General features: G+C 39.9%; 1 protein-coding gene across 1 annotated transcript; it reads right to left on the bottom strand.

The window, feature by feature from the left end:
- Positions 1–1,806: 1,806 nt before the first annotated feature.
- Positions 1,807–16,920, bottom strand: slc6a16a (solute carrier family 6 member 16a). Its single transcript, XM_056239839.1, has 12 exons — positions 16,601–16,920; positions 13,288–13,519; positions 8,303–8,460; positions 6,610–6,736; positions 5,704–5,879; positions 5,255–5,365; positions 4,906–5,147; positions 4,070–4,250; positions 3,744–3,945; positions 3,497–3,656; positions 3,240–3,402; positions 1,807–2,622 (listed from the first exon to the last, which is right to left on the bottom strand). The coding sequence occupies exons 2-12, from the start codon at positions 13,517–13,519 to the stop codon at positions 2,293–2,295; spliced, it is 2,082 nt and encodes a 693-aa protein (XP_056095814.1). The 5' UTR covers positions 16,601–16,920; the 3' UTR covers positions 1,807–2,292.
- Positions 16,921–27,715: the final 10,795 nt, after the last annotated feature.

Below are 27,715 nucleotides of genomic sequence, written 5' to 3'. Positions count from 1 at the left end.
TATCATAAATATAAACAGTTCACTTTTGAAGTGGAACTTCAACACTGCATCTTGGATTGACGCTATGGGGACGGCATCAGCATAACCTGTGTCTGAAGCACGTCCATGACGTCATTAGCGGAGCGCCCGTGAGTATAAGAGGGCGCCTGTAATAGTGTGGGGATCGCAGGCCGAGCTGGCTGAGGTATGGCTCTTTCGCATTCTTCAGTCACAGGCTCGAGCTATCTGTTAGATCAAGATGTGCTATCTATAACATCATCTGATCCAGCAGATAGCATGTTGCTGGCACCATCCAGCCAGAAAGAGACAGATGTGGTTGAGGAGGGTGAGGAAAGTTTTTTGTATTGAGCCCTCTTAAGGCCTGTTCACACCGGGACGAATTTCGCGCGCGATATTCGCCGACGTTTAACGCCTCGTGACTAAACAAAGGGCACCAATGTGAGTGTGCACACCGACACGAAAAACGTCACACGTAAAAGCGTCATTTAAAAAAAAAAACGCAGACCAATGAGATTGGCGCTTTTGCTCACGTGTCTGGAGCTTCTGAAGTTACAGTAAAACACAACTTGGGGGGGCTCAAATACAAAACGGTCTTGCCGAGCACACATACGTAACGGCGAAGAAGATGCGCCAAGTAGCGTCTACACCATAGATATCCATAATAAAGGCTAGATGTCTCGTCCGCGCTGCTGGCCAATGGCCTTTATTATGGATATCTATGGTCTACACTGCCGGGAAGAAATAAGACGAGGAAGATGCAAGGCAAGATGAATGTATAGAGCTGCTGGTCTCGTTGGTGTCGGAACATAAAGAACTATATGACAAACGCGACAGCGACTACAAAATAGGACTATTTCTGTTTTACATTAAGCGGCATCTAAGGTCAGGCAATGAATTTGCATGTTCACTCAGCTCATCGTCAGCGAAAATCGCTTGGGTGTGAACACAAAAAACGCGTTGAAAAACGCTGGCGAATAACGCGCGCCGATATTCGTCCCGGTGTGTACGGGCCTTTAGGCTGCCAGTCCCGCATAAGGGTTGCATTCTCCCCCCAGAAGTCATGGTAATACCCAAGGTCGTAGTTGGGAAAATAGTCTACCTTGGCGAAAACTCCCTAGGGGCTGTGGCAAGCAAAAAGAGGTTGTCATAGCTCAGCCATTTTTGGGGCTGAAATGGCCTACAAGGGAGGGAGGAAGGTTGTAAAGGCCGGTACTTACCTTGTTATAAAAGCACAGAGGCGTGGATATCTTCTATTATTGGGAGATAGTGGGTAAGGGCGGGAGTGGTACCACTAGACAGTCTATGTGAGTCTTTGGTGAGTACGCTCTTGATTGACGCTATAACTCTGGCTAAATAATCCATTGAGTCAATTTATGCTATATGCCCATTCGCTCAAAATCATCCAAGACACAGTGTTGAAGTTCCATTTCGAAAGGGAATGTCTCAGGTTACAACTGTAACCATGGTTCCCTGAGAAAGGGAACGAGACACTGCGCCTCATTGCCATGCCTTGGGCCTGCCTACACCTCTTCTTCAGACAAAAAAGTTGATGACTTGTATTACGACACCCTCTTATATTCACGGGCTCTCAACTAATGATGTAATGGACTGTGGTCGGCCAATGAAATTTGGTGTGTTTTCACCAGTTATGCTGACGGTGTCCCCATAGCGTCAATCCCAGATGCAGTGCCTCGTTCCCCTTATCAGAGAACCATGGTTGCAGTCGTAAGCTAAAACATTAACATTAAACATTAATGTTTAAAACACTAACATTAAAAAAGGATGTTTTTTGATGCTGTAAAATGCTGTAAAAATATATTGCTCATTGTAAATGTTACCTGAGGCATTAACTAATGTTAACAAATTGGAGCTCATTGTAAAGTGCTACCCTATTTTACTAAAGAAACTGTAGTAAAAACAAATGTTTTATTCTAGATGACGAGTATAATTGCTGTGCTTTGGAGAAGCTGTAATCTTATAATTAAGTATAATTAATTAATATAATTAAGTGTGGATATTCTTTATATTCAGGCACTTTTGGTACAGGCCACTTCACTTAGGCTAAGTACATGTAGGGATTCAAGAACAAAGCAATTCAATGATTGGTGTACTCGCAAAAAGTATCCCTCTTAAATAGTGCTGCAGTTGACAAATATTTTTCATTGAATGTTCATTAGCATAATGAGAATAAATGGAGTCGGTCTCCCTCCACTCCATTAAAAAACTCCAACACTGATGAATAAATAGTCTTGTCGTTTTCTACTCAAACACCCACTTATCTCCATTTTTCCCTTACACCTCAGTGTCTTCTTCTTCCTCTCTATCTTCATGTTGCGAGAGTAGCCTGTAGTGTTCAGCACCCAGTGGAAGGAAGGGGGACCGGGGCCGATTCCTGTCTTCATCCACTGCGGAGTGATGGTTATTTGGCTCTGGCTCATCAGAATTGCATTTGGAGTATCGCTCTCTTGGAGGCTCAACTTCACCCTCCTCCACTGGTAGGCTCCGCCCCCCTCTAAGGAAGGAGAGCAGGTAGCCAATGGGCACCGGGAGAGATGCTATAATGATCAGCATGGACAGCATGATCAGAGCCCATCCAGGATACTCGAGGCTAGCTTCAGAACCCTGACAGAGAGAAATACTTTTTTTTTTCTCAGCAGACACATTACATTGATCAAAAGTGTCAGTAAAGACATTTATAATGCTACCAAAAAATTCTTCTTCAAATAAATGCTGTTCTTTTGAACTTTCTATTCAGAATCCTGAAAAAATGATTAAGAGTTCCACTAAAACATTAAGCAGCACAACTGTTTTCAACATTACCGGTAATAAGGATAAATGTTTCCTGAGCAGCAAATCAGCATATTAGAATGATTTCTGAAGGATCATGTGACACTGAACACTTGGCTGCTGAAAATTCATTTTAGAATATATTCAAATTAAAACATTTTAATAATATTTCACAATATTGCTGTTTCTACTGTATAATTGATTAAATAAATGCAGCCTTGATGAGCATGTGAGACTTTCAAAAGCATGAAAAAAACACCAAGACATTTTTTTTTTAAATATGTAGTCATACAGGTTTTTAACGACAAGAGTAAATAAATTATGACAGAACTTTTTTTTTTTGCATGTTTGTGTCTACTATCCCTTTAAGTTATCTACAGTCATCATTCTATTTTTACACACAAGTTAGTTCATAGCGTCCAAACTTATTTTGTACTCAGTTTGTATAATACCGTGGTGTGATTCCAGGCTGTGTAAGTGGGCCGTTTGAAGACCATGCGGAGAAGACTAGCAGCCAGCAGTCCCACCATGCTGAGCAGGCACACATACTTCCACAAATATCGATACACCACCGGAGGGCGCCAGTGCAGCATCACCTCCACATCATCCAAGAAACTGCAGAACAGCAAATACAATGAGGATTTAAAAAACTACACATAGCTGATCCCACAATCAGCATATAAATAAATGATTTCACACTTCATCTCACCGATCAGCACCGTAAACCCATGCCACACTGAAATTTTCAAAGATGACGACGACAATCAATGGCAATGTTGCAGAATAATCGTCAAACATGGTCACAAAATAGTTGCCACTTCTTTGAGTGAAGAGCAGGCCAAAGAGGAAGCCCAAGATACAGCAACACACTGCATGTAATACAATGATACAGCCAAGTTACGTGACAGCTAGGGCACAATATCCTTTATAGTATTAGCACATCTACTTGAGTGTACCCGTCAACATGGTCTTGTGGCGCCCCAGCACTCTGAAGTTGTCCATGAGTGGGGTAAGAATCCCCTGCATGGTGCCAAACATGGTGGAGAGGCCCAAATTCAGCAGCATGAGAAAGAATAAAGTTGACCAAAATGGACTTGCAGGAAACAACGACATCGCTTCTGTAAATGCTATAAATGCCAAACCTGTGCCCTCCACTCCCTGAGAGAAGGAGAAACAGAATAGATGGATGGACTCTCACAACCAGAAATAATTTCACTGACAGTGAGATACATTTAACTAATGTAATAGAATATGCACTGAAGCGCACACATATATGTTCTACCTTGCTCATTTCTCTTTCCAGGTCACAGTCAGTGATATTTGACCCTAACAGGCTTCCATAGTGGCTGTACCATTCTCTGTAGTCATGAAGAGACACTGATTTGGGGTCAGAAATGTTGAACCATGGCCACCAATGCTGCGATGAACCTGTTGTTGCCATTTCTGCCATCCTGGCCACATTACTGCAAAGAAATTATGAAAATGTTAGTTTGATACAGAATAATTTATAGTAACATTTAGCTGGATTTATTATATGCAGTTTATTTGGAGGGGACAAAAATGATGAAGATGAATAGAAGGATGTATTGTTGAAAAGCTTACACAATATATAACAATCTCTGCTATGCAAATTACACTATCGTTCAAAAGTTAGTCAGATTGTTGTTGTTGTTTTTGAAGAAATAAATACTTTTATATTGCAAGGATGTATGAAATGTATCAAAAGTGGCAGTAAACACATTTATAATGTTACAAACGTTTCACTTTTCAAATAGCTATGTTGTTCTTTAGAATAAAATCTATCACAGTTTCCACAAAAACATTACAATTGTTTTCAACATTGATAATAATAATAAATGTTTCTTGAGCACCAATCATAGAATGATTTCTGAAGGATCATGTGACACTGAAGACTGAAGTAATGATGCTGAAAATTCAGCTTTGACATCACAGGTATAAATTACATTCCAAAACATAAAAATTATTTTAAATTGAAATATTTCACATTTTTCACAATTTTTGATCAAATAAATGCAGCCTTGGTGAGCATAAGAGAAAATTAAATACAATCGTATTTCAAGCAAAAACAAAAGAAAACGAACACAGATTCTTACTTACGATGCAACACATTCCAGAGAAATGTTCTTGGCTCTGAAACCAAGGACCACAAAGACAACCAGAGAGGCCAATACTGAGGTCATGAAGTTGATGGCAGAGACCATGATGGCGTCCCGGTGGCAGTTGTTATGCACAGGGTTGTAGGATGAATAAGCGATCACAGAGCCGTAACCTAGACCCAGTGCAAAAAACACCTGTGTGGCAGCCTGACGCCACACCTGCACTTCCCCCAAAATCTCCAGCTAATCCAAACAGAGAAATACTGTATGATTACAACATTTTAATATAGCATGCTTTGACATGCCCTTAAATTGCACTTTATGGGAGTCGTGTGAACTCTTGTTGTCACCTTAGGATAAAACATATATTTGATGCCCTCTAAAGCCCCGTCCAACATGAGCCCTCTGATGAGAAAACAGATCAGCACAACGTAAGGGAACACGGAGGAGAAATACATCACCTGGAGAAAAGGAATAGACAGATCATAAATCGGAAGAACTTATTTTTAATTTATTGATTTCACAAAGAACATCTGTTGATTACATTTTTTTTAAACATTTTGGAAACAATTTTATGTCCCTTCAAGAATTGTAAAACCTCACAAGGATAGTGAAACACACTACATTGTGAGGAAAATGGCTTAATAAATGATAAAAATATTTATTTTTGACTATGAAGAAATGCTAAAAGGTTTGTGAGTGTTGGGGGATAGAAAATATCATTAGCTCAGTAACAAACGTAGATGTACCAGAAACATCTCTACCATGATTGAAAAACAAACGTGTTTGTATTTTGTACCTTGGCAGAAGACTTGATGCCCTTGATCATTGCGAGACACACTATAGCCCAGGCGGCAAGGAGGCACCCGGTCATTATAGGGTTAAACTCTCCTGACTCATCTATGGAGTCTGAGATATCCAGAGCCTTTCTGAACCAGAAATAGGAGGTAGGAGAGCTTGCTGCACATTCCTTCACTAAGACAGGAAGATGAGATCAAAACAACTGTACATACTGTAAATCTCAAAGACACAAAATATACAACGTGTGTAATAATTAGGGATGTGCGTGAGTAACTGACTAGTGGACTGCTCATTCTGAACTAATTATTTGACACTAGTAAAAAACTATTTGAAAAGAAGGATAATATTCCTTTCTGCATCTGTCTGACTTAAGCAACAACTAAATGTTCTCTTCCATTGAATCCCTCACCTAACGTTTGAATGCAACGGGTTTTAATGTTGTTTTTAAAGCTTGATGGTTTCATTAATGCATTTTGTTCCTTTAATAATTTTTTATTTTATTTTTTTAACTTACACTACCGTTCAAAAGTTTGGGGTCGGTAAGGATTTTTTAATGTTTTTAAAAGAACCTTTACCAAGGCTCTATTTATTAGATCAAAGTAAAAACAGTAATACTGTGAAATAATTGTTTTTTATTTGAATATATTTTTTAAGTAATATAAATGTGATGTTAAAGCTGAATTTTCAGCATCATTACACTAATCTTCAGTGTCACATGACATCATCCTTCAGAATGATGATTTGCTGCTCAAGAAACATTTCTTCTTATTATAAATGTTGATGATAGATGTGCTGCTTCATATTTTTGTGGAAACCATCTTTTTTTCAGGATTCTTGGTGAATAAAAGTATTAATTTCTTTAAAAAATTGATTCCAAGTGATTTTGTGTATGTAAACAACATACCTGTCTGGTTTGAGATCATATCTACAGGACACTGTTCCCATGGCAATGGATACTGGAATGAATTCCCCATATAGAACAGAGACCAGGCAATGATCACATTATAGTACAGGGCCACAAAGAAACACACCTGGGAGAGAAAAAGAGTACAATGACATCTTATGGATGTATAGGTGTATGATTAAAAACCAAAAAGAGAGAAAGTCTAAAAATACACACTGTCAAGATCTTTGATTGTTCCATTACTGTGTAAAGCAATACATAAATAAATCCTCTCATATTGTGTAAGGTGCCAACATTATAGAACTTCTGCCATCTGATCTTACTGACGAGCTGATAATGTTATCATACAAGCACACATATACAAATGCTCACAGGAAATTCTCATACAGAGAGGATCTACTCCTCCTCCTTACATACAAACACAGAATATGCCAACATGTATGTATGGATTGTAGCCATTTTTCAAACACTGTGAGTTAAAGCTGGCTGCGTTCTTTAAGGCAGTCTCAGAATAAAACTGACACTTCTGAATTCATAATTCTAACCAGCATGATACAAATATTTATATTATGAGTCAGCTTTAAAATATTTGTGGCTTTTTTGCCTGTGCAAGACACATTTCCTCCTGTTGAACCTGATCTGTGGCATTACAGAAGCTGACGCTCATAAATCCCATGCCATGTAACCACCAGACGAAACATGATACCTTTCAGCTCATTTTAAATATAAACTCACCAATAATATCTCTGAAAAAATGTCAACACACTATTTTTGGCCATCTTTAATGTCTAGTATACACCAGAAGAAAAAAACAAACGGGCAATAAAAATAACAATGTGAACAACGATTCATTGTAAAACAAATATACTAAACTGTCATCAATTATTATTTTTTACTATATAAATTCAGTTAAATTACATTGAAGACTGACATATACTTTCTTCACTAACCCACCCCGGCCGAAAACATTAATATTTTTTATAACCTGTAATACTTTTTTCAGGATTCTTTGATGAATAAAAAGTTTTTAAAAAAGCATTTATTTAAAATAAAAATCTTTTGAAACAATATACACTACCGTTCAAAAGATTGGGGTCAGTAATTTTTATTTTATGTTTTGAAAGAAATGAATACTTTTATTCAGCAAGAATGTGTTAAATTGATAAAAAGTGATTTTTAGAAAAGATTTCTATTTTAAATAAATGCTGTTCTTTTTAAGTTTTTATTCATCAATGAAACCTAAAGAAAGTATCACAGGCTCCAGCAAAAATATTAAGCAGCACAACTGTTTCCAACATTGATAATAAATCAGCGACTGATTTCTGAAGGGTCATGTGACACACTGAAGATTGATTTCTGAAGGATCATGTGACACTGAAGACTGGAGTAATGATGCTGAAAATACAGCTTTGCATCAAAGAAATAAATGATATTTGAAAGTATATTAAAATAGAAAACCATTATTTTAAATTGTAATAATATTTCACAATATTACGTTTTTTGTCTGTATTTTTTATCAAATAAATGCAGGCTTGATGAGCATAAGAGACTTCTTTTAAAAACATAAAAAATAGTAATGTTTCCAAACTTTTGACCGGTACTGTATATGTATATGAACATAAGCCCCATGTTATAATGCAATAGAATAACACTTGTAATTCTCATACAGAGAGAGTGTATATGTGTGTTTTACCATGCAGCTGGAGTAGCCGATGCCAGCGAGGCGAGGTGAGATGTGTTTCCAGACCCCGATGCTGCCCTGACGGATGCTCTGGCCAGCGGCCAGCTCCATAAAGAACAGAGGAACCCCGATAATGAGCAACAGCATCACGTACAATAACATAAAGGCACCTGAAGAAAGAGAGTGTGTGATTACATTACCAATCATTCAGTTTCACAAACACACACACATACAATGTTTAGGTTAGTTTTTTATAAAGCACATTTCTACTGCCTCAAGGGCAGCTTAAAGTGCTGTACAAAGCAATCAATGAAACTAAACAAAGAGAATACAAACACAACAACATAACATTAATATTTAGTTCTCTCCTGGGTCAGAGTCAAATGTCAAGATATAAAAGTGCTTCTTCAAAGCCATTTTAAAAGCATTAAAAGAGGGAACAGAGCGGATGGCAAGCGGTAAGTTATTCCATAACCTAGGACCGTAAGCTACGTAACATGCTATCTATTTCTGATGCAGAAAAGTTAGTTCATGCATTCATGACCTCGAGACTAGATTACTGTAATGCTTTATTAGCTGGTTGTCCTGCATCCACAATAAACAAGCTACAGTTAGTGCAAAATGCAGCTGCTAGAGTTCTTACTAGGTCAAGAAAATATGATCATATAACACCAATTTTATCATCTCTACACTGGTTACCTATTAAGTTCCGTATCAATTACAAAGTATTACTACTGACCTATAAAGCCCTAAATAGTTTAGCTCCTGTGTATTTAATGGACCTTCTATCGCCCTACAATCCATCGCGTTCTTTAAGATCACTAAATTCGAGGCTTCTGGTCATTCTAGGATATCTAAGTCCACTAAAGGAGGGAGGGCGTTCTCACATTTAGCTCCTAAACTCTGGAATAGCCTTCCTGATATTGTTCGAGGCTCAGACTCGCTGTCCCAGTTTAAAACTAGATTAAAGACGCATCTCTTTAGCCAAGCATTCACACAATGCTTACCTTTTATACTACTGTTGAATCAGATCGAATGCATTGATATTATGAACAGCAGCTATGCTAATTATTTCCCATCTGCTTTTCTGCTGTTATCTCGGGACGCTAGTCCAAAGGGAGATAGCGTTCGTCAGCTCCAGTTTGTATCCAGCCTCTCACGGAGACTTCAGATGCCCCAACACCTGCGATGAGACGACTCTGTCATGATTCTGCCATCATGTCTTTGATTCCTCTTGTCTTGTGGCAGGATCATGACAGAATCATGTTTTGTGTACAAGCGCATGGCCAATTGTTTGGCCATGTGCTTGTGTTGTCTCGTTACGTTACCCCGCCCCCTTGTTATCCTCGTCTCGTCATTATTGTCTAGTCAGCTTCACCTGTCTTTGTCATTTGTGTCTCTCTATTTAATCCCCTTGTGTTTGCTGTCCTGTGTCGGTACATTGTCTAACTTTGCGTGTTAATCCCTGTGAGTATATTGTCTGAAGACCTGTTTAATCAGTATTGTGAGTTCGTTTCCTGTCAAGTCAGAGTCTTTGTTTGTCATCGTGTCTTAGTCTTGTTATACTCTGCTCCAGTCCTGTTTTACCCCCTCGTGGGTTTTGTTTTCTGTTTTTGTCCAAAATAAATCATTTGAGTGTCATCTGCTGTCTGCGCCTGGGTTCTCCTTCCATCCACATGACAGACTCGACGCCTGTGAAGAGACGACTCAACGACCGGCGATATGTTATGCCCTAAATTAATACATGATTAACTAACTGTATTTTTCTATGTACATTTCTGAAATGCACTTTCTGTAAAGCTGCTTTGAAACAATATGTATTGTGAAAAGCGCTATACAAATAAAATAAAATTGAATTGAATTGACCGGCTATCGAAAAGAAACGGTCGCCTTTTCGCTTGAGTCGGCACCCCGGTACCTGGAGCAATAATTTATCTGTCTAACCCAGATTCTTTACTGACTGGTGTAGACAAACAAGATCTGACAGATGAGAAGGAGAAAGACCATTTACAATTTAAAAAAATTATTAATAGGGCCTTGAAGTCGATCCGATATCTGATAGGTAACCATTGAAGGGATGTTAAAATCAGGATGATTCTGTCCCTCTTTCTAATACCGGTCAAAAGTCTAGCAGCGGCATTTTGAACCGGCTGAAATCGATTCACCAATGACTGAGAGAGACTTATATATACGACATTACAATAATCCAGTCTGGATGATATAAAAGCATGGATGATCGTCTCCAGATCTCTAGATGAGAGCGTAGGTTTCATTTTAGCTATGAATCTTAAGTAGTAGAAACTAGTTTTCTCCACAGCACTAACTTGTTGTGAAAAATTCAACTCGGAGTCAAAAAATACACCCAGACTTTTTGCATATCGGTGAACATTTCTGGAGTGGCCCCAGGTAGCAAGAGATAAGTGGCGAAGAGCTAAGAGGGCTAAGAACTTCAACATCAGTTTTGCTCTCATTTAAGTGGAGAAAATTCTTAGCTATCAAGCATTTTACATCATCGAGACACTTAATGTTGGAACAGGACTTATCAAGTGGATGTGATGGGACATACAATTGAGTGTCGTCAGCATAGCAGTGGTATGTAATGTCATATTTCCTGAAGATAGACATTTTTATCATAGACAGATTTCCTGTTAGATAGGTAACATATAGAGGGAAAATAAAATAGGACTCAATATGGACCCTTGTGGGAGCCTGTTGATAGAGGAACTGAGGGTGATGAATGATTTCAAATTGTAACTGAAACAGACCTATTGGAGAGATACGAATAGAACCAGCGCAAAACCATGCCGCTGAGCCCAACCTCCTGCTGTAGACGACCTAAAAGAATCCTGTGATGGTATCAAAGGCAGCGGTTAGATCGAGAAGAATTAAAATAGCGGAGTTCCCCGAATCCAAAGTGAGCAAGAGGTAATTTGGAGGGGTTTTTTTCGGTGCTATGGCGGGCCCTAAACTCCGATTGAAATTTATCATGCAGATTATGGTCTGTTAAGAATTCAGAGATTTGAAGAAAGACAATCTTTTCCAACACTTTCGACAGAAAATGCATTGTGGAGATGGATCGAAAATTATTAAAATCAGACGAATCGAGACCTTGCTTCTTCAGAAATGGCCTAATCACTGTGAGCTTAAAGCAGGATTGAATAACGCCAGTGCTCAATGAGCTATTCATGATAGTCAAAACAGATCACACCTAACAGCTCTTTAAAAAGATGTGTCGGCATAATATCCCCTAGTTGGTTTTAACAGGACTTTTGGATTATGTGAATTTTTAGTTATAAAATCTGAGAAGTATTCAATTTTCGCTGCTTTGACAGCACACTGGTAGGCATACAGGCAGTTCTTAAAAATCTCCAAGGAGACATGTAGCCTATCTTTTTTCCATTTACATTCTGCTTTACGGCACTCCTGCCTGAGAGCAAGGGTATGATGGTTGAACCATGGACGTGAGCTAAGTTTAGAAACCTTTGGGTTTTAGAGGTGCAAGTGAGTCTACAATATTTGTACATGTCTAATTAAACAACAAAGTAATTTCCTCAGTGTTGTGGCTATGCGATGGAGCTTCCAAAATAGTCTTGGCTAAGGACTCTGTATAGGCATTAGAAAATGTATTTATAGTTGGAGGAGTTATCACACGAGAATAATGCACACCTTTTCGATCGTTCGGAGGCAAATATGGAAGTAAAACATTAAAAATGACAGACATATGATCCGACAGACAGCTTTCCTTAAAGGGGTGGCTGATTATGATTTCACTTTTTTAACTTTAGTTTGTGTGTAATGCCGTTTTAGCATAAACATCTGCAAAGTTACAACGCTCAAAGTTCAAAGCAAAGGGAGATATTTTGTTTTTTAAGGAGTCGGACTACAACAAACGACTGATAGGGACTATACGAGCTTCCTCCCGGGTTAGTGACATCCCTAAAATGTACATAAACCCCACCCCCGGGAACACGCAACTAAGGGGGAGAGTCCATGTTGAGAAGAGGAGGAGTTGTTGTAGTAGAGCTCATTTGTGAGTCTGCTCAAGCTGTCGCAACAGTCTTTTCACATTTATTGCAATACTGTAACAACAAGTGTGTGTTATTACTGTGTCAAATTACTGTGTTATTGTAACACAAAGGCAATAGCATGTCACTCTGTAGGTATCTCAGTTCCCATACGAGCGATTTTATAGGTTATCATGACAGAATATGCTAATCAATGACTAGAAGATAGTTAACTCCACGTAAACCACATAAATTCATCAACTATTCAGAAACGTCCTGTTGCATTCCACATGTTGTCACTTCTTCTGGAGTCTTTCCATCATTGTCCGACTCCGATTTACACATAAAAGGCATTTTAGTGTGTGTCTGTGTAAAGTAATCTGAGCCGCTAACACACACAAGCTCTTGAAGCTCCGCCCTTTGTGCTGGGAGCAGCAGCTCATTTGCATTTAAAGGGACACACACAAAATGATGCTCACCCTCAAAAACGGACAATTTTAACATGCTATAAAAAAATTATGTGTGGGATATTTTTAGCTAAAACTTCATATACACACTCTGGGGACATCAGAGACTTATTTTACATCTTGTAAAAAGGGGCATTATACCATCCCTTTAATATCAATGTTACATATTGAAAGGCCAGAAGATAGAACAAGATCAATAGTATGTCAGTGTTATGTCATGAATATGTTGAAGGAGGTCAAATGAGTCAATGAGTTGTACAAATTCCTTTACCAAGTGATGGGAAGGGCAACAGACATGGATATTAAAATCACCCAGGATTAGTAATTTATCCACAGTAGGGACTAGACAGAAGAGTCCCGAATTTCTTATTATATTTTGGTGGTCTATAAATAAAGGCACAAGTCACTGGGCTGTATAGTTGAATTGTCAATAATTGCAACTTAAATGTACGGTATTGAGTGGAAGGCAAGAGTCTACATTTAAAAAGTTTTTTTAAAACTGTAAATGAATAATAAAAGTACCCACCTCCTCCATTTTGGTGGCAGAGGTAGGGAAACCTCCAGACATTTCCCAGGCCAACGCTAAAGCCCACCTGGGCCAGCACATACTGCAGTTTACTGTCCCACGCCGGCCTGTCGTTCTCCTGCCCAGCAGCACCTGCAGACCCGACTTCATCCTCTGCCGACACCAAAGCCATGTCGGATCGGCTCTCGGCCAACACACTCCCATTCTCATTGGTCAATGGTGGCTTCTCCATCTAGAAAGGGCACAGTATTTGTCCAGTTCTCAGTTTAATTTTAGCTTAAGTTTTAGTAATTTTGCAATGTGATTGTCATTTTTATTAGTTTTTTATTCCAGTTTTAGTCATTTGAGTACTTAAACTTAAACTAAAACAGTTCGTTTTCAAGGCAACATTTCTCATTTAATTTTTTTTTAAGTTTAAATCTGATATTTATATTTTATTTCAGATTTAACAAACGATTTGAAAAGTTTTAGTTATCAATAATAACACTGCTTCCAGTATAGAGCCTTGTTTTAACCATCATGGGTAAATGGTGAATCGATTCATTTTTATAACTTTTCTTTACAGGTTCTCAGCAATTATTATGTCAACATAAGATCTAAAACAGTTACATACTGTACAATAGAAAAGTACAGTGTTCAACATGTTTCGGAGACACTTTCTTGGACAAGTACACCCATTTCGCAGAAAACCACGGGGATCCGCTAACCCTTTATCTAGCTCTTCTCGCTTCCCTGTATTTACTTCTCTCGTTTCCCTCGAACTTTCTCCCTCTTCCCAGGAGAGAAGTGAATAGTTTCATTGTTCTTTATGTAAGTTGGAGCTAAAGTCAATAAGTCAAGTCCACCTTGCCATCTCCCTTCCAGCTATCAGTTTTCTTCTCACTTCAAGGTAAACAGAAGATCGTGGTGTAGAATGTAGTGAAGAGTGAAGAGAATGTAGAAATGATATTATTACCATGTATAAGTCCACATACTTTTTTCAACATCAAGATGTTACAGTAAGTAAAAATAAAAACCTAAATCTAAATCTGTTGTACTTATTTTTCTTTGCATTTTAAAAAAACTTTTTAAATAACTTATTGTCTTTTATACAAGTTATTTTAGAATTTGTGTTTTATTTATTTTTTTGTGCAAACTTTCACTCATTATTTGTCACTGAATTGTACAGTAAATCTAAATCTCTTTATCTTAGTAATAATCCAGACATTCACCAGTGGAGATAAAAAGCTCAGATGAACACAGACAAACATGGACGTGTATTTCAAAATCGGTTTAGCAAACAGAGAGCAACCACAAGCACCAGAGTCCCATTGGTTCAAAACTAATTTTGACAAAATAAAATGTCATTCACATTATTTCAACATACAGATGATCTCCTTGTGATTGTGAAACACACTACTAGGCCTGTACAACAATATTTAGGCCAGTTAATTGCTGGTAATAAACAGACATGTCTTTATAATTCAAGGCTTTACACAAAAAGTATAAATGGGTCTGTCTGTATACATGAAAATATATAGATGCCTTTATTTCATGAAAGGGGATAATCTCATTTGCAAGTATTAAAAAGCATTTAAAAGGTTGAAAACCCCTGAATTGTGGCATGAAATAAAGTCATGCGTCTGCATATAGTTTCACTAAAGAGGCCATGTGGGTAAATGCAGACTTGAAACATTCGGGTCCAGCAGTATTTGCCCACTGTCTGAGGAAGGGACCAGCTCAGGGGTCCATGTGCTCTCCACTGTAAGAGTGGAAAAGTACAGAAGTCCCGTACCCTCTCTAGCAAAAAGAGAGAGAGGGAGCATGTGAGAGAAGGAGAAAGTGTTACTGCGTCAGAGCTGGAGCGGCTAGTCATTCTTAGTTGACTGACAGGCAGGCAGGCATGAGGTGGAAAGATTTCAAGGTATCCGATGCCTTTATGACGATCTTGTGACAGGTGAAAAATAAACATGTTTCTTATCTCTCTCATCTCTGTGCCCTCTCATGTCTAGGAAGTTGTTTATAACAGCAATAATACTGTCAAATTACACAAAGACAAAAAAAAAAAAAAAAAAAACTGAAAGTAGTGGGAAAGTGAACAGATTTTCTTTGCCTCTGTTATTCTACAAATGCCTTTTCTATGAGTGCCAGTGACCTACCCACTCAACCCGTTATTTGATTGGCTGTGCTATTTCTCATACCAACAGTCTCTTGATTTCACTTATGGCACACTAAGCATGAGAACACATGACTATAGGCTCCATGCAGACAGAATCTAGTGTCAAAGCCATTATTTCATTGAAATATCGCTCTCGCTCTCCTTGGCCCGGAGTGGCCATCGGGAGAATCGGGAGTAGCCTATTCCCGGTGGGCCGCTCATAAATTGGGCGGTAGTAGTACCACCTCAACATAAAGGCAGTTTCACACAGGATGCGCGAAAGCGCAAGTCATAGGCTAGTTTATTTTCAATGAGAGGCACACAGCGGCAAATCGCAGGCGATATCAAGGTTTTTATACAGCGCTTTAACATAACATTTTATAGATGAGCATAAGCCATATTGCTGTCTGATATTTATTTTAATTTCACTTTTTAAATTGTAGGCCTATGTGCAGTATTTTTCAGCTGTGCCTATTAATCACTTTTTTATTATAGAATGTTTGCTTAAAAAGTTTAGAATGTTATTTGTTATTTATCTGTATATTCCTATTAAAACATGAGTTTAAAAATATATGCTGGTCTTGGCCATTAAAATCCCGGGCTGAAATATAATGCGTTATGTCTGTTGCCTATATATGACTACGTTTAATACGTTTTGGCACTTGATTGTTTTTGACAATGTAACAAGCTTTAATTGTAAACTAATACTACCCAGGGTATATTTTTGTATAACATCACCCGCTTAGTGTAAATTTGGCAGCTGACAGTATTTTAGGAACATGCCACGCCAATCTGAATATATTTCACAGCCCACATGTATTTACATAAATTGATCCAAACTGTAGCTAAATAAACAGTAAAACCTGATTAAACTAAAGGAAATTGATCAGATAAACAAACATATGGCCAATTGAACGTATTAAGGACAAAATGCATTGACCAAGTTAAAAGTTTTATGCCAAGGCAAGTAGGCTATAACGTTAAACTGCAACAGGACACAATTTGCTAGTTTATTGTTGTTGTTGTTGTTGTTGTTTTCGGTTAGAAACATACAAGAACCTCTAAAAAGCACATGCATTATGTAAAAGTAACTCCTGAAACTCAGTTGAAAAGTTTTCGGTAGCAGCTCAAGAGAGAAGAAAACTTGCAGCCTGCAACAAATTCTTCGAGTCTTACCTTGGCAGCCCAGTTCAGGGGGAGTTGCCCTGTTGTAGTTTTTTGTTTAAACCGCTAATCTTAAACTGACAGGCTCTGCGTTATCGGTTCTGATAGTAATCCAGTCATTCAGACCCACTGAAATATTTATCCCACTCTTCGGGTGGTTAGGAGATCGCCACGTTGGAGGGCTCCGAGTGCACAACTTTGGTAAAAAGGCAAATGTAACGCCAGACCCTGCAGTTATGCGCGCTGTCATTGGAGACCACTGGAGAGCTGTTTTACCTACGCGTGAACTAGGCCCCTCCCCTTCTTGACAGCTCTTTGTCACATTACAGAACACGCGGAGCTCTCCTTTTGCACTCGTCCCTTTAATATCTGGTTTATAAAATAATGATTGATGTGTATAAAGCCTCCTAAACATTATTATATCACGTAGAGTTATGTATGGTAATGCATGACTTCTGCTAGGCTCCACCTCGCGCCCCGCCTCCTGTTTATATTTTGCGAAAGCGCACTGCTCTTCACGTGCGTTGAGAGCTCAGTCACTGGCCTATAGAAAAGGCTGTGGGTAAGTAAAGATAGTGCATTTGCTACAATAGTAGAAGAGCAGTGACAAATGGTTCTAGACGTGACAGTTACATAACAACTAATTTCTGCCAAGACCACCCATTGCACTCTCTTAACACACGAGGGCGGCATCGCCTGAGGACATCTAATGTTCTTACATTTTTATCATGATTGCTAAAGTCATTGTTATTTGGTCCTGAAGAAATCCCTTTGTCGGAAAATAAGAAGAAACATTTCCATAAGAAACTTTGTTGGAGCCAATGGGATTCCTATCGAAATTGTCTTATAGGACAAGACATTCTGTAGGACCACTTCTGCAGGACTTTAATGGGATCCATTTGGGTTCCTATCAGGTCTAAGGGAATTTAATGTGATATTTTTAAGAATAAAAATGTGCACTTCTCCACTGTATTTCTTCCACTAAACAATAAAATGTACTTTACTAAAGTACTTTTTGATTGTTTCTTGCAGTTTTCTGAAACTAACCTCAATGTACACATTGATCAGAAAATACCAACTTGTGTTGTGTACTATGCGTAGGCCTACCTAACATTAAACAACTAGGCTGCTTTAGAACTGGTGGGAGAAGCACAAAAATTAGTCATATTTTGAACACAGCATTAGTGCGCCACTTGCTAAGACACTGATAATGGACTGATAAAACAAAAGACAAATCAACAAATGCATATCTGTTTTTTGTCACTTTTTTCATTAGTATTTCATTTAATTTAGTCTTTCTACCCGTGTTGGGGAAAGTTACTTTGAAAAGTAATGCATTACAATATTTATGAAGGTAATATAATGCCATAAAGAATCGCATGTGCTGCAGGGTAAGATTTGTGAAAGTATACATAAGATTGCTAGCGTGAATTAAATTTGAATGCGCAAGAGAAGATTTGTAAAGGTGTAAATCGCCTTTCAAGTGTAAGAAAACAATATTTACAGGATTTAACTGTTATTCGTAAGTGTAATTCATGTATTTTTAAGCTGCAGCTTCATGCTAACGAAAACAACAGAGTTAGGAACTGTAAAACAGATGAATTGCGTAAAATCAAACTTTGTGTAAAAAAATAAACTGTTGCAAATGTCTAAATGACTTGTGCACATGGGGCAAAAAAGTTCCCGAAATAGCCCCATTTGTACAGTTGCGTCTTTCTTCTACCTATGCTTCCAGTTTTGGCTAGCCTGGTTAAAACCAGACCATTCTCATTTGTAACTGAGCTTCATGGACAAATCATGGTAACACTTTACTTGAAGGGGTGTGCATAAGACTGACATGACACCTTCATAACTATGACATGACATATGTCATAAATATGAAGTAGGGTTTATGCATGTTTATGACAACTGTCATTAAGTGTCTTTCGCTCAATAATGACATTTTGAATGCAAATATGACATTGGTTAAGATGTCTTTGTTATGACATCTTGACATAAACCATTACATCATAACCTGTCAGTGTCTTTGTCATGACAACTTGACATTAAATTAAATTAAACTGTCAAACAACCAACCAAACTGTCATTGGTTGGTTTTGACACTGGCTGTCATGAGGCCATTATAACTGTGTCATGACAACATGAATATTTTTCGTGACCTCAACTACAGTGGTACACATTGAATTTGTCATTAAAAAGTTATAATGGCATGACAGCCAATGTCAAAACCAACCACCTGACAGTTTAATGTAATGTTAACCAATAAAGCTTAGTGGTTTCTTAAGTTTGATAATTAATCTGCTATGTCATGTTTATGACAGGTTGTGTTGTCTTAGTAATGTCAAGTTGTCATGACAAAGACACTGACAGGTTATGATGTATTTGTTTATGTCAAGGTGTCAAAACAAAGACATCTCAAACAATGTCATATTTGCATTAAAAATGTCATAATTGAGCGAATGACACTAATGACAGTTGTCACAAACATGCATAAAACTTCCTTCATATTCATAACATGTGTCATGTCATGATTATGAAGGTGTCATGTTAGTCTTATGCACACCCCATCAAGTAAAGTGTTACCCAAATCATTTCCAAAGGGGCGTCACCAACGGACATAGCTCAAATGCCTCTGGGCACAATTGGATAGACCTAAAACCAATCAGAGCGATGAAGAAGATGACGTATGCAGAGCGACGTTCGTCTGTTAACAACTTAGTTTGAATAAACGAGCAGACACTGATTAGCTACTTGCACTATGTTTATTTAAAATTAACAGCAAGACAACTAAGTGAATGTGCTTTCCATTAAATAAATCACACACAGTAAAAAAAAACGACGCGCAAACTGTGCGTGAGTTTGCGCTCAACGGTCTCAAACATGTACGTCTCAACGGTGCGGTGAGACGTACATGCTCGGGCACATAGATATCCATAATAAAGGCTAGATATGGAAAGCCCTTTGAGCATTATTCAATATCCTACTAGTACGCATTTATTTCATCTTACTAGTAAGACTTTTGTTCAAACTAGTTCGACAAAATGGTTTTGGCTTACTAGTTAACTAGTGGACGGCAATTTTCTGCACTAGTTAACTAGTGAGCATTTTGGCTCTCACTAGTTAATTAGTAAAGCCCAAAATGTCCACTAGATAAGGGCTTTCCATATGTATGTTTTAGCTCTTACTAGTTAACTTGCAAAACATTTTTGGCCTTACTAGTTGACTAGTAAGGTTAAAAAACATGCGTCTAGTGCTACTAGTGGACATTTTGGCCTTTACTAGACAACTAGTGCAACATTTCTCACCTTACTAGTTGACTAGTAATAGTTGGTAACTAGTAGGTCCAAAATGCGTCAACTTGTTAACTAGTGGACATTTTAGCTCTTACTAGTTAACATGTAAAGTGCTTCATGCGGTCCACTAGTACTACTACTAGTGGACCGCATGCAAATGGAGCAGGCGGGACAAGGATTTTGATTGGTCAATGTTCAAACTGTGTGCTGGAGAGCCTTAAAGGGCCAGCTCTGAGTTGTGACAGAAGGTGTGTTAAGTTATTTTGTTTTGTATTATTATGAAATGGCAATTGATTGAATGCACTTTGGCATATTAAATGTACAACAACACATAAAACTAAAGTGAATGTGATATTAATCTTTGCATAGAAGACTTGCATTTACAAAACAGTTTACATTTGCATTCCTATTGTATTGATATTTTTCATTAATATAATACAAATCATATACATTCCAAACAATCTACATTTTGGGGAAATAAAGGAATAGCATGTCACTGAAATTTAATTAAAAACTAAATAAATAGATGATAGATAGATAGATAGATAGATAGATAGATAGATAGATAGATAGATAGATAGATAGATAGATAGATAGATAGATAGATAGATAGATAGATAGATAGATAGATAGATAGATAGATAGATAGATAGATAGATAGATAGATGGATGTTGAGTACCACATTAAATTATCAACCATGATGCAGCACTTTAACCTCGAATTATTTAGGTAGATGATCCCACACTCAATACTGCACAGCGTTTGCTGAAGAGGCTTCCGCGCGCTTTTTACATGTTCAAATCTAACCAGCAGACTTTCCTTTGCCTGGAGATGCTGGCTAACTAAGTGATTTTTTTTATATACACTACCGTTCAAAAGTTTGGGGTCAGTGAGAATTTTATTTTTATTTTTTGGAGGAAAGAAATCAATACTTTTATTAATCAAGGACAGTAAAGACATTTATAATGTTACAAAAGATTCTATTTCAAACAAATGCTGTTCTTTTGAACTTCCTATTCATCAAAGAATCCTAAAAAAAACACAAAAAAACTGTACAACTGACAGACCAACAACTGTTTCAACATTGATAATAATAATAAATGTTTCTTGAGCATCAAATCTTCATATTATACTGATTTGTGAAGGATCATTTGACACTGAAGACACTGACACTGGTGATGCTGAAAATTCAGCTTTGATCACAGGAATAAATTACACTTTACTATATATTCATACAGAAAACAGCTGATTTACACTGGAATAATATTTAATACTATAACTGATTTTTGTTGTATTTTTAATCAAATAAGCGCAGCCATGGTTAGCAGAAGAGAATTCTTTTAAAAGTATTTAAAATCGTACCGACCCCAAACTTTTGAACGGTAGTGTATGTGTGTATATATATATATATATATATATATATATACACACACACATATATATATATACACATATAAAAAAAATATATATGTAAAAAAAATATATATATACCAAGGTTTTTCAATGTTTTTTTTTCCCCCTTTTGTATTGTTGGTGAGTAAAACAGAAATGCAGGTTATCTGCTCCATATATATATATATATATATATATATATATATATGAGAGAGAGAGAGAGAATATTTACAGTAGCCTATACATACAGTATAGCCTACTCCATGGAGCAGAGAACCTGCGTTTCTGTTTTACTCACCAACAATACAAAAGGAAAAAAAAAAAGACACAGAAAAACCTTGGTGTTTCATTGTTAAAAAGGCAAAAAGTCCAAATAAATCAAGCAAGATTAAAGATTCATCTGACAGTACACAGGTTTCACACTTTTTTCTGCATAGATATTAATCAATGAGCTAGCAGTTAACAAAATTAAAAGTTAATCAGGCTTTAAAGGGTTAAATTTTGGCAGGAGGAAATTCTTGCTGGACAGCCAATAGGAAGGTTTAAAATATGCCCGCTACCACCCCCTTATTAGCATTTTGTGCAACTAGTTAACTAGTCAGCATTTTTGCTTTCACTAGTACTAGTAGACATTTTGAGCGTCACTAGTTAACTAGTAAAGTAAAAAAAAAACACTAGTTAACACTAGTTAACTAGTAAGGTTTAAAATGTTTTTACTAGTTAACTAGTAGACATTTTAGCTCGTACTAGTTGACTAGTATGACCATTTTTCCCTTACTAGTTAACTAGTAAGTTCCAACACGTGTCAACTAGTTATCTAGTGGACATTTTGGGCTTTTCTAGTTAAGTAGTGGGAGCCAAAATGCTCACTAGTTAACTAGAGCAGAAAATTGCCGTCCACTAGTTAACTAGTGAGCCAAATTTATGTTTGACTTGTTAAAGGTTTTGCTGCTCACTAGTTAAATAGTACGCCTTTGTGCTTTACTAGTTCGGTCCAGATGGTCTACTAGTTCGCCATTTTGTCAAACTGGTTTGAACAAAAGTCTTACTAGTAAGATGAAATAAATGCGTACTAGTAGGATATTGAATAAATGCTCAAAGGGCTTTCCATACAGGCAGGCACAACTGTACAAGGCTGCAAGTTCAATCAGCTACCAGTTAGCAGATACGGATTCCCGTGACGAATACTCAACGCCACGAATCATCAGAGAAACTGTAGAATATCTTTCCCCACTGACGCAGAGATGATTCTCGTACATAAACACAACCACAAGAAACAACTGTCCGTTTCCTTCAATCAATTAGACAAGCATCCCAGAAAAGCACAACGATTGGTCATCCATAATAACTGGGTGTACTTTATCATATTTTTAACAGAACTAAGCGGATTGCAAGTTCTCTTACGAGAGGTTCTCTCGTATTGCGTAAGTTTAGCTTACGCTACGGGTAAAGTTCATCTTTGTTCGAGATATTAAAGCCAAAATTATCCTTAATTTTGTATATATTGTCAACGCAGTGCAGCAACTGCAGACCTAGAGCCGGCTGTCTAGCGTGCTCATTGGCTGCCCTGCGGCAACTGCAGCAGCCTACCAGTGAGCCTGGCATGACGTCACGCCCAATGATGGCGCTTTGCGCCCACTACGCGTCACAGCCCGCGCAAGGGGGTGTGGCTTAGCGTATAAAAGCGGGGCTCAGAGGCTGCTTCCCTGATTTTTCATCTCTTCAGCGAAGCTCTTCATACCGCTGGATCCGAGAGAAGCCGCCGCCATCGAATCCAGCGACTGCCAGCAGAGGAAAGCGCCTGAGGAAGCCGGTCGACTTCTCGCCGCCTTCAGCCTTCCGTGCCAGCAACGCTATCCGTCGACAATATCACTTACTGCTCTTTTTCACTGTATTTACTGTGTGTGTGTGCTCGCCGCTGCGACACACTTCACTAAAAGAGCGCGAGCGTTCTTGTAAGAATGCCTCGCACGTCCTGTGGCTCGTGCCGAGCCCCGCTCAGCGTCGGAGACCGCCATGTGTTCTAGTCCCGCCAAGGCCGGACTAACCCCTATTTCTCAATATTGCAGCTATGAGCCTGTTATATAACATGCACTCCTGCAAACTAACGCCGACACAAAGCTGTGATGACGCTTTCTTATCTGCTCACGCTAACTTAAGCTTACATCGTTTCCCCTGTGGCTCACTGGTGAAACCCTAAGCTTTCGCGCCAGAGACCTGTGTTCGAATCCCTGTTGCAGCAGATAAAATTTATACGGCTCTCCTCTCTGAGCTCGCGGACAGTTTTTCTTACGTACAGAAAGCACTGTTTAAAGCCGCGGCCGGACCGCCGTCAAACTATCTCGCCATGTCAGTCCCCCTGGAAAGGGCTACTGCAGTGGAGTATTTGGTAGCCAACAAGTCGGTAATGTTACCCGCTTGCCTGCACACAACCGCCGTTTTTACGGCAGCCCAGAGAAATCTCAGAAGAGTGTAATGTCTGGTATCCGGCTCATGCCTTTGGTGTTTCAAGTGTAGAAAAAGTGCCCACGTCTCAGTGTTCACCCCTACACACAAGCACTGTACCCCCCGTGTCTCTCACGCTCGTAGAGCCCACTCTCTTAAAGCTGGCAAATGCCGCTTGAGTGTTAGATGCAGGTATCGTGCCCACAACCTTGTGTTCACGCCCATCCTCTGCTCGCTCTGTCACATGGCTAAACACTCTCATATGGGTCAGTCTATGAGCGTAAGTCGCGTGCCCGCTCACGCTTACAAACAGACACACCGCCTTCGGCGCCGCTCGCACACCACAATATTATCACAAACCTTTCCCCATTCGTAGCAATCGGGACATCTCACGTGACACAGCCAGCTGCTGCTGTCAGCGAGCCGCCGTGTCCAGGCTCTCATATCTGTCAAGCTATGAATGTAAGTCACGTGCCCGTTCACGAGCGCTCACGCTTACTAACAGACACACCGCCTCCGGCGCCGCTCGCACAGTACAAGTGCTCACTCGACGTTCCCCATTCAAAGCAATCGGGTCGTCATATATGAAACAGCTAGTCACTGCTGGTTATCCGGCTCATGCCGATGGTGTTTTACGTGTAGAAAATGTGCCCACGTTCCAGTGTTCACCCCTACACACAAGCACTCAAAAACATGTGTCCCTCAGGCCCACAGAGCCCACTCTCATAAAGCTGGCAAATGCCGCTCGAGTGTTAGATGTAGACATCGCGTCTGCGAACTCGCGCTCACGTCCATCTCATGCCCGCTCTGTCACACAGCCATTTCAACCTCAAGTAAGTCAGGTTATGAGTGTAAGTCACGTGCCCGCTCACAAGCGCTCACTCTTACTAACAGATACACTGTCTCCCGCGTTTTCACGCTCGGACCGAGTCGACAGTGAGCGCGAAAGTAGCACATCTACTTCGCGTAGAAATAACCAAACTGCTGTGCAAAGGAGCTATAGAACCGGTGCCGCCTTCTCTGAGCGAGTCAGGCTTTTACAGCCGTTATTTTCTCGTACTGAAGAAGGACGGAGGCCTGAGGCCTATATTAGATCTGAAATTTTTGAACAAAGCTCTCATGAGGAGACCGTTCAAAATGATTACAACCAGGCAGATCCTCGCACAAATTCGCCCGAAGGACTGGTTTATATCTCTCGATCTGAAAGACGCGTATTTTTCGTCACAGGCCATTCTTGAGATTCGCCTTCGATGGCCAGGTATATCAGTACACCGTCCTCCCGTTCGGCCTGTCCCTGGCACCCCGTACGTTTACGAAGTGCATGTACACGGCGCTCGCCCCCTCAGATGTCAGCGTGTGCGAATTCTGAACTACTTGGACGACTGGCTGATTCTAGCACAGTCAGAGATAGAGCTCGTATCTCACAGAACTATGCTTCTCAGTCACTTGCAAAGATTGGGCCTCACGGTCAACTGGACCAAGAGCTCATTACGGCCCAGCCAGTCAATCTCCTTTTTAGGAATGGAACTGGACTCCGTGGCTATGAAGGCTCAGCTGTCAACAGAGCCCGCATGCCGTGTTCGACACCTAGCCGCATCTTTCCAGAAGGGCAGAACCGCCTCCCTGAAAAAATTTCAGAGGATGCTGGGCTGTATGGCCTCAGCTGCAGCAGTGCTTCAGCTGGGCTTACTGCGCATGCGCCCGCTACAACGCTGGTTGAACGCCCGCGTACCCCGTCAGGGGTGGACGCGCGGCTACAAGCGGATCAGGATATCTCAGAGCTGCATTTCAGCTCTGCAGCCCTGGTTAGCGGCCAATTGGTACCAGCAGGGGGGGACAATGGGAGCAATTTCCCATCGGAAAATCATCTCGACAGACGCCTCCAACTCAGGTTGGGGCGGCCTTTTCGAGGGCAGACCGGTCTTTGGCCTGTGGTCAGACCGAGAGAAACGCCTTCACATACGTCAACGTTGAATTTAACGAGTCGTCAGTAAGTCTCACTGTCGTGACCTGCATATGACATGACTCTGGCTGGGAGAGGACGCTGGCGCGTTTATTTGGCTGCCGCTTCTCCCTCCGGGAAATCAAAACAAACCTTCTTTTGAATTAAAACTACCTCAGCACTTACCTGGACCTTTTTCGCCTGCACGTCTCTGCTACCGAAGGACCCGACCCAGTTTGGTTCGGCTGCGTTTTGGGACTACGGATTGTATAGTTGGCAACGCCGCTGGATCGAGCGGGTTAAACACCCGCGCTTTCGGGCGGCTACGCAAATTTCTCCTGCCCAAGACGACTCAATCTTTCCTCCCGGACGATGCAGTACTTGGTCCTAGTTCTTTTTCTGCTCTTCATCCTGCCTTCTTGGTTGCAAAAATCCACTAACAACTTCATGGTTTTCCGGTACTCGGCCAAACAGCTACTCCAGCTAAACTGTTATCCATCGGCTACCCCGGAGCTCACCGCTGAAATAAAAGCCTTCGGACTACTTCAACGCCACCGTTACATCCACAGAGGCTCCCGTAGAAACTTAATACACATATCCACCGGGAATGACAGCTTCGGCGCAACACTTCCTCATTGCTTCTCTTCTGCGTCCCGGCATCAAAACAGCAACGCACAACGTCATCAGAGCCAACGTCACGTGAACCATTTCAACCTCCGGTCAGTTCCCATTTCCGCATCATCCCTTTCAAAACAAAAGTCTCTCAAGCTTGGACTATTGAACATAAGATCCCTTAACAATAAAAGCATCATTCTCAACGAATTCATCCTGGACACACAACTCGATTTAATCTGTTTAACTGAAACCTGGCAAATACCTCATGACTATTTCTCCCTCAACCAAGCCACCCCCACTGGATTTTCATACATGGACCAACCTCGTCCTGAAGGCAGGGGTGGTGGTATTGCTGTCATCCACAGACAGTCTCTCAAGCTTCGTCCTCTCCCCATCCCATCTGTTCCCTCTTTTGAACACCTCTCATTTAAACTCTTAGGCCCCACTCCTCTGACTATTTCAACAATTTACCGCCCTCCCAAACCCAATCCTTCCTTCCTGTCAGATTTCTCTGAATTTATAACTCAACTCTGTACAACTTCATTAACCATATTACTCGTAGGTGACTTCAATTTCCATATCGACTCTTCCACCTCCAAACCCCCCATGGATTTCCTGGACATTATACACAGTTTTAACTTCACACAACATGTCAATTTCCCCACCCACACCCGTGGACACACTTTGGACTTGGTCTGCTCTACTGGACTTAATATTGACACTCTCACACACACAGACCTGGCCATATCTGATCATCTCGCCATAACATTTCACATCAACCTCCCCAGACCTCACTTCAAGCAGACACGCACCATATCTTACCGAAATCTAAAGTCCCTCTGTCTCACCGCTTTTTCCTCCCATATCACAAACACAACTTCCATACCCAGCATCCCTGAAAACTCAACCACCGCCGACCTAGTAGCTCACTACAATTGCACACTCACATCCAGCCTCAATACTCTCGCACCAGTGATAACTGCAACAGTTACTTTTTCCCGTTCTGCTCCCTGGTTCACTCCTGAACTGCACAAACTCAAAAAAGAACGCAGACAACTGGAACGCCTACATAAGAAAACTGGACTCACTGTACACCTACAAGCCTACAAGGATCACAGCCATCATTATAGATCAGCGCTCACATCAGCCCGCACAGCATTTTACTCTGAGATCATTCACTCTGGATCCTCCAACCCTCGGACTCTGTTTGCCACAGTTAATAAATTACTCAAACCCATTGACAATATCACTGACTTATTCACCATGGACAAATGCAATAATTTCATTGACTTCTTTAAATACAAAATCGACAGCATTCACAAAGAACTCTCTGTGAACATTTCTCCCAGCACAGACCCTCAATCTGACTCATCCATTCCATCTCATATCATTCTTCCCTCCCTATCAGTCATTACAGAAACCGATCTCACTAACCACTT

This window comes from Rhinichthys klamathensis, unplaced genomic scaffold (genome assembly GCF_029890125.1).
Source record: "Rhinichthys klamathensis goyatoka isolate OS25496 unplaced genomic scaffold, OSU_Roscu_1.1 h1tg000571l_1, whole genome shotgun sequence".
NCBI lineage: Eukaryota > Metazoa > Chordata > Actinopteri > Cypriniformes > Leuciscidae > Rhinichthys > Rhinichthys klamathensis.
The sequence above is the reverse complement of the archived record's forward strand: the minus strand, read 5'-3'. Positions and strand labels throughout refer to the sequence as shown.

Excerpts from the sequence above, each read along its gene's own strand:
- slc6a16a (XM_056239839.1), bottom strand. The coding sequence starts at position 13,519 with ATGGAGAAGCCACCATTGACCAATGAGAATGGGAGTGTGTTGGCCGAG. Across the intron at positions 5,148-5,254 it reads AATATATGTTTTATCCTAAG|CTGGAGATTTTGGGGGAAGT; the intron begins GTGACAACAAGA and ends TGTTTGGATTAG. Across the intron at positions 3,657-3,743 it reads CCACAAGACCATGTTGACGG|TGTGTTGCTGTATCTTGGGC; the intron begins GTACACTCAAGT and ends TATTACATGCAG.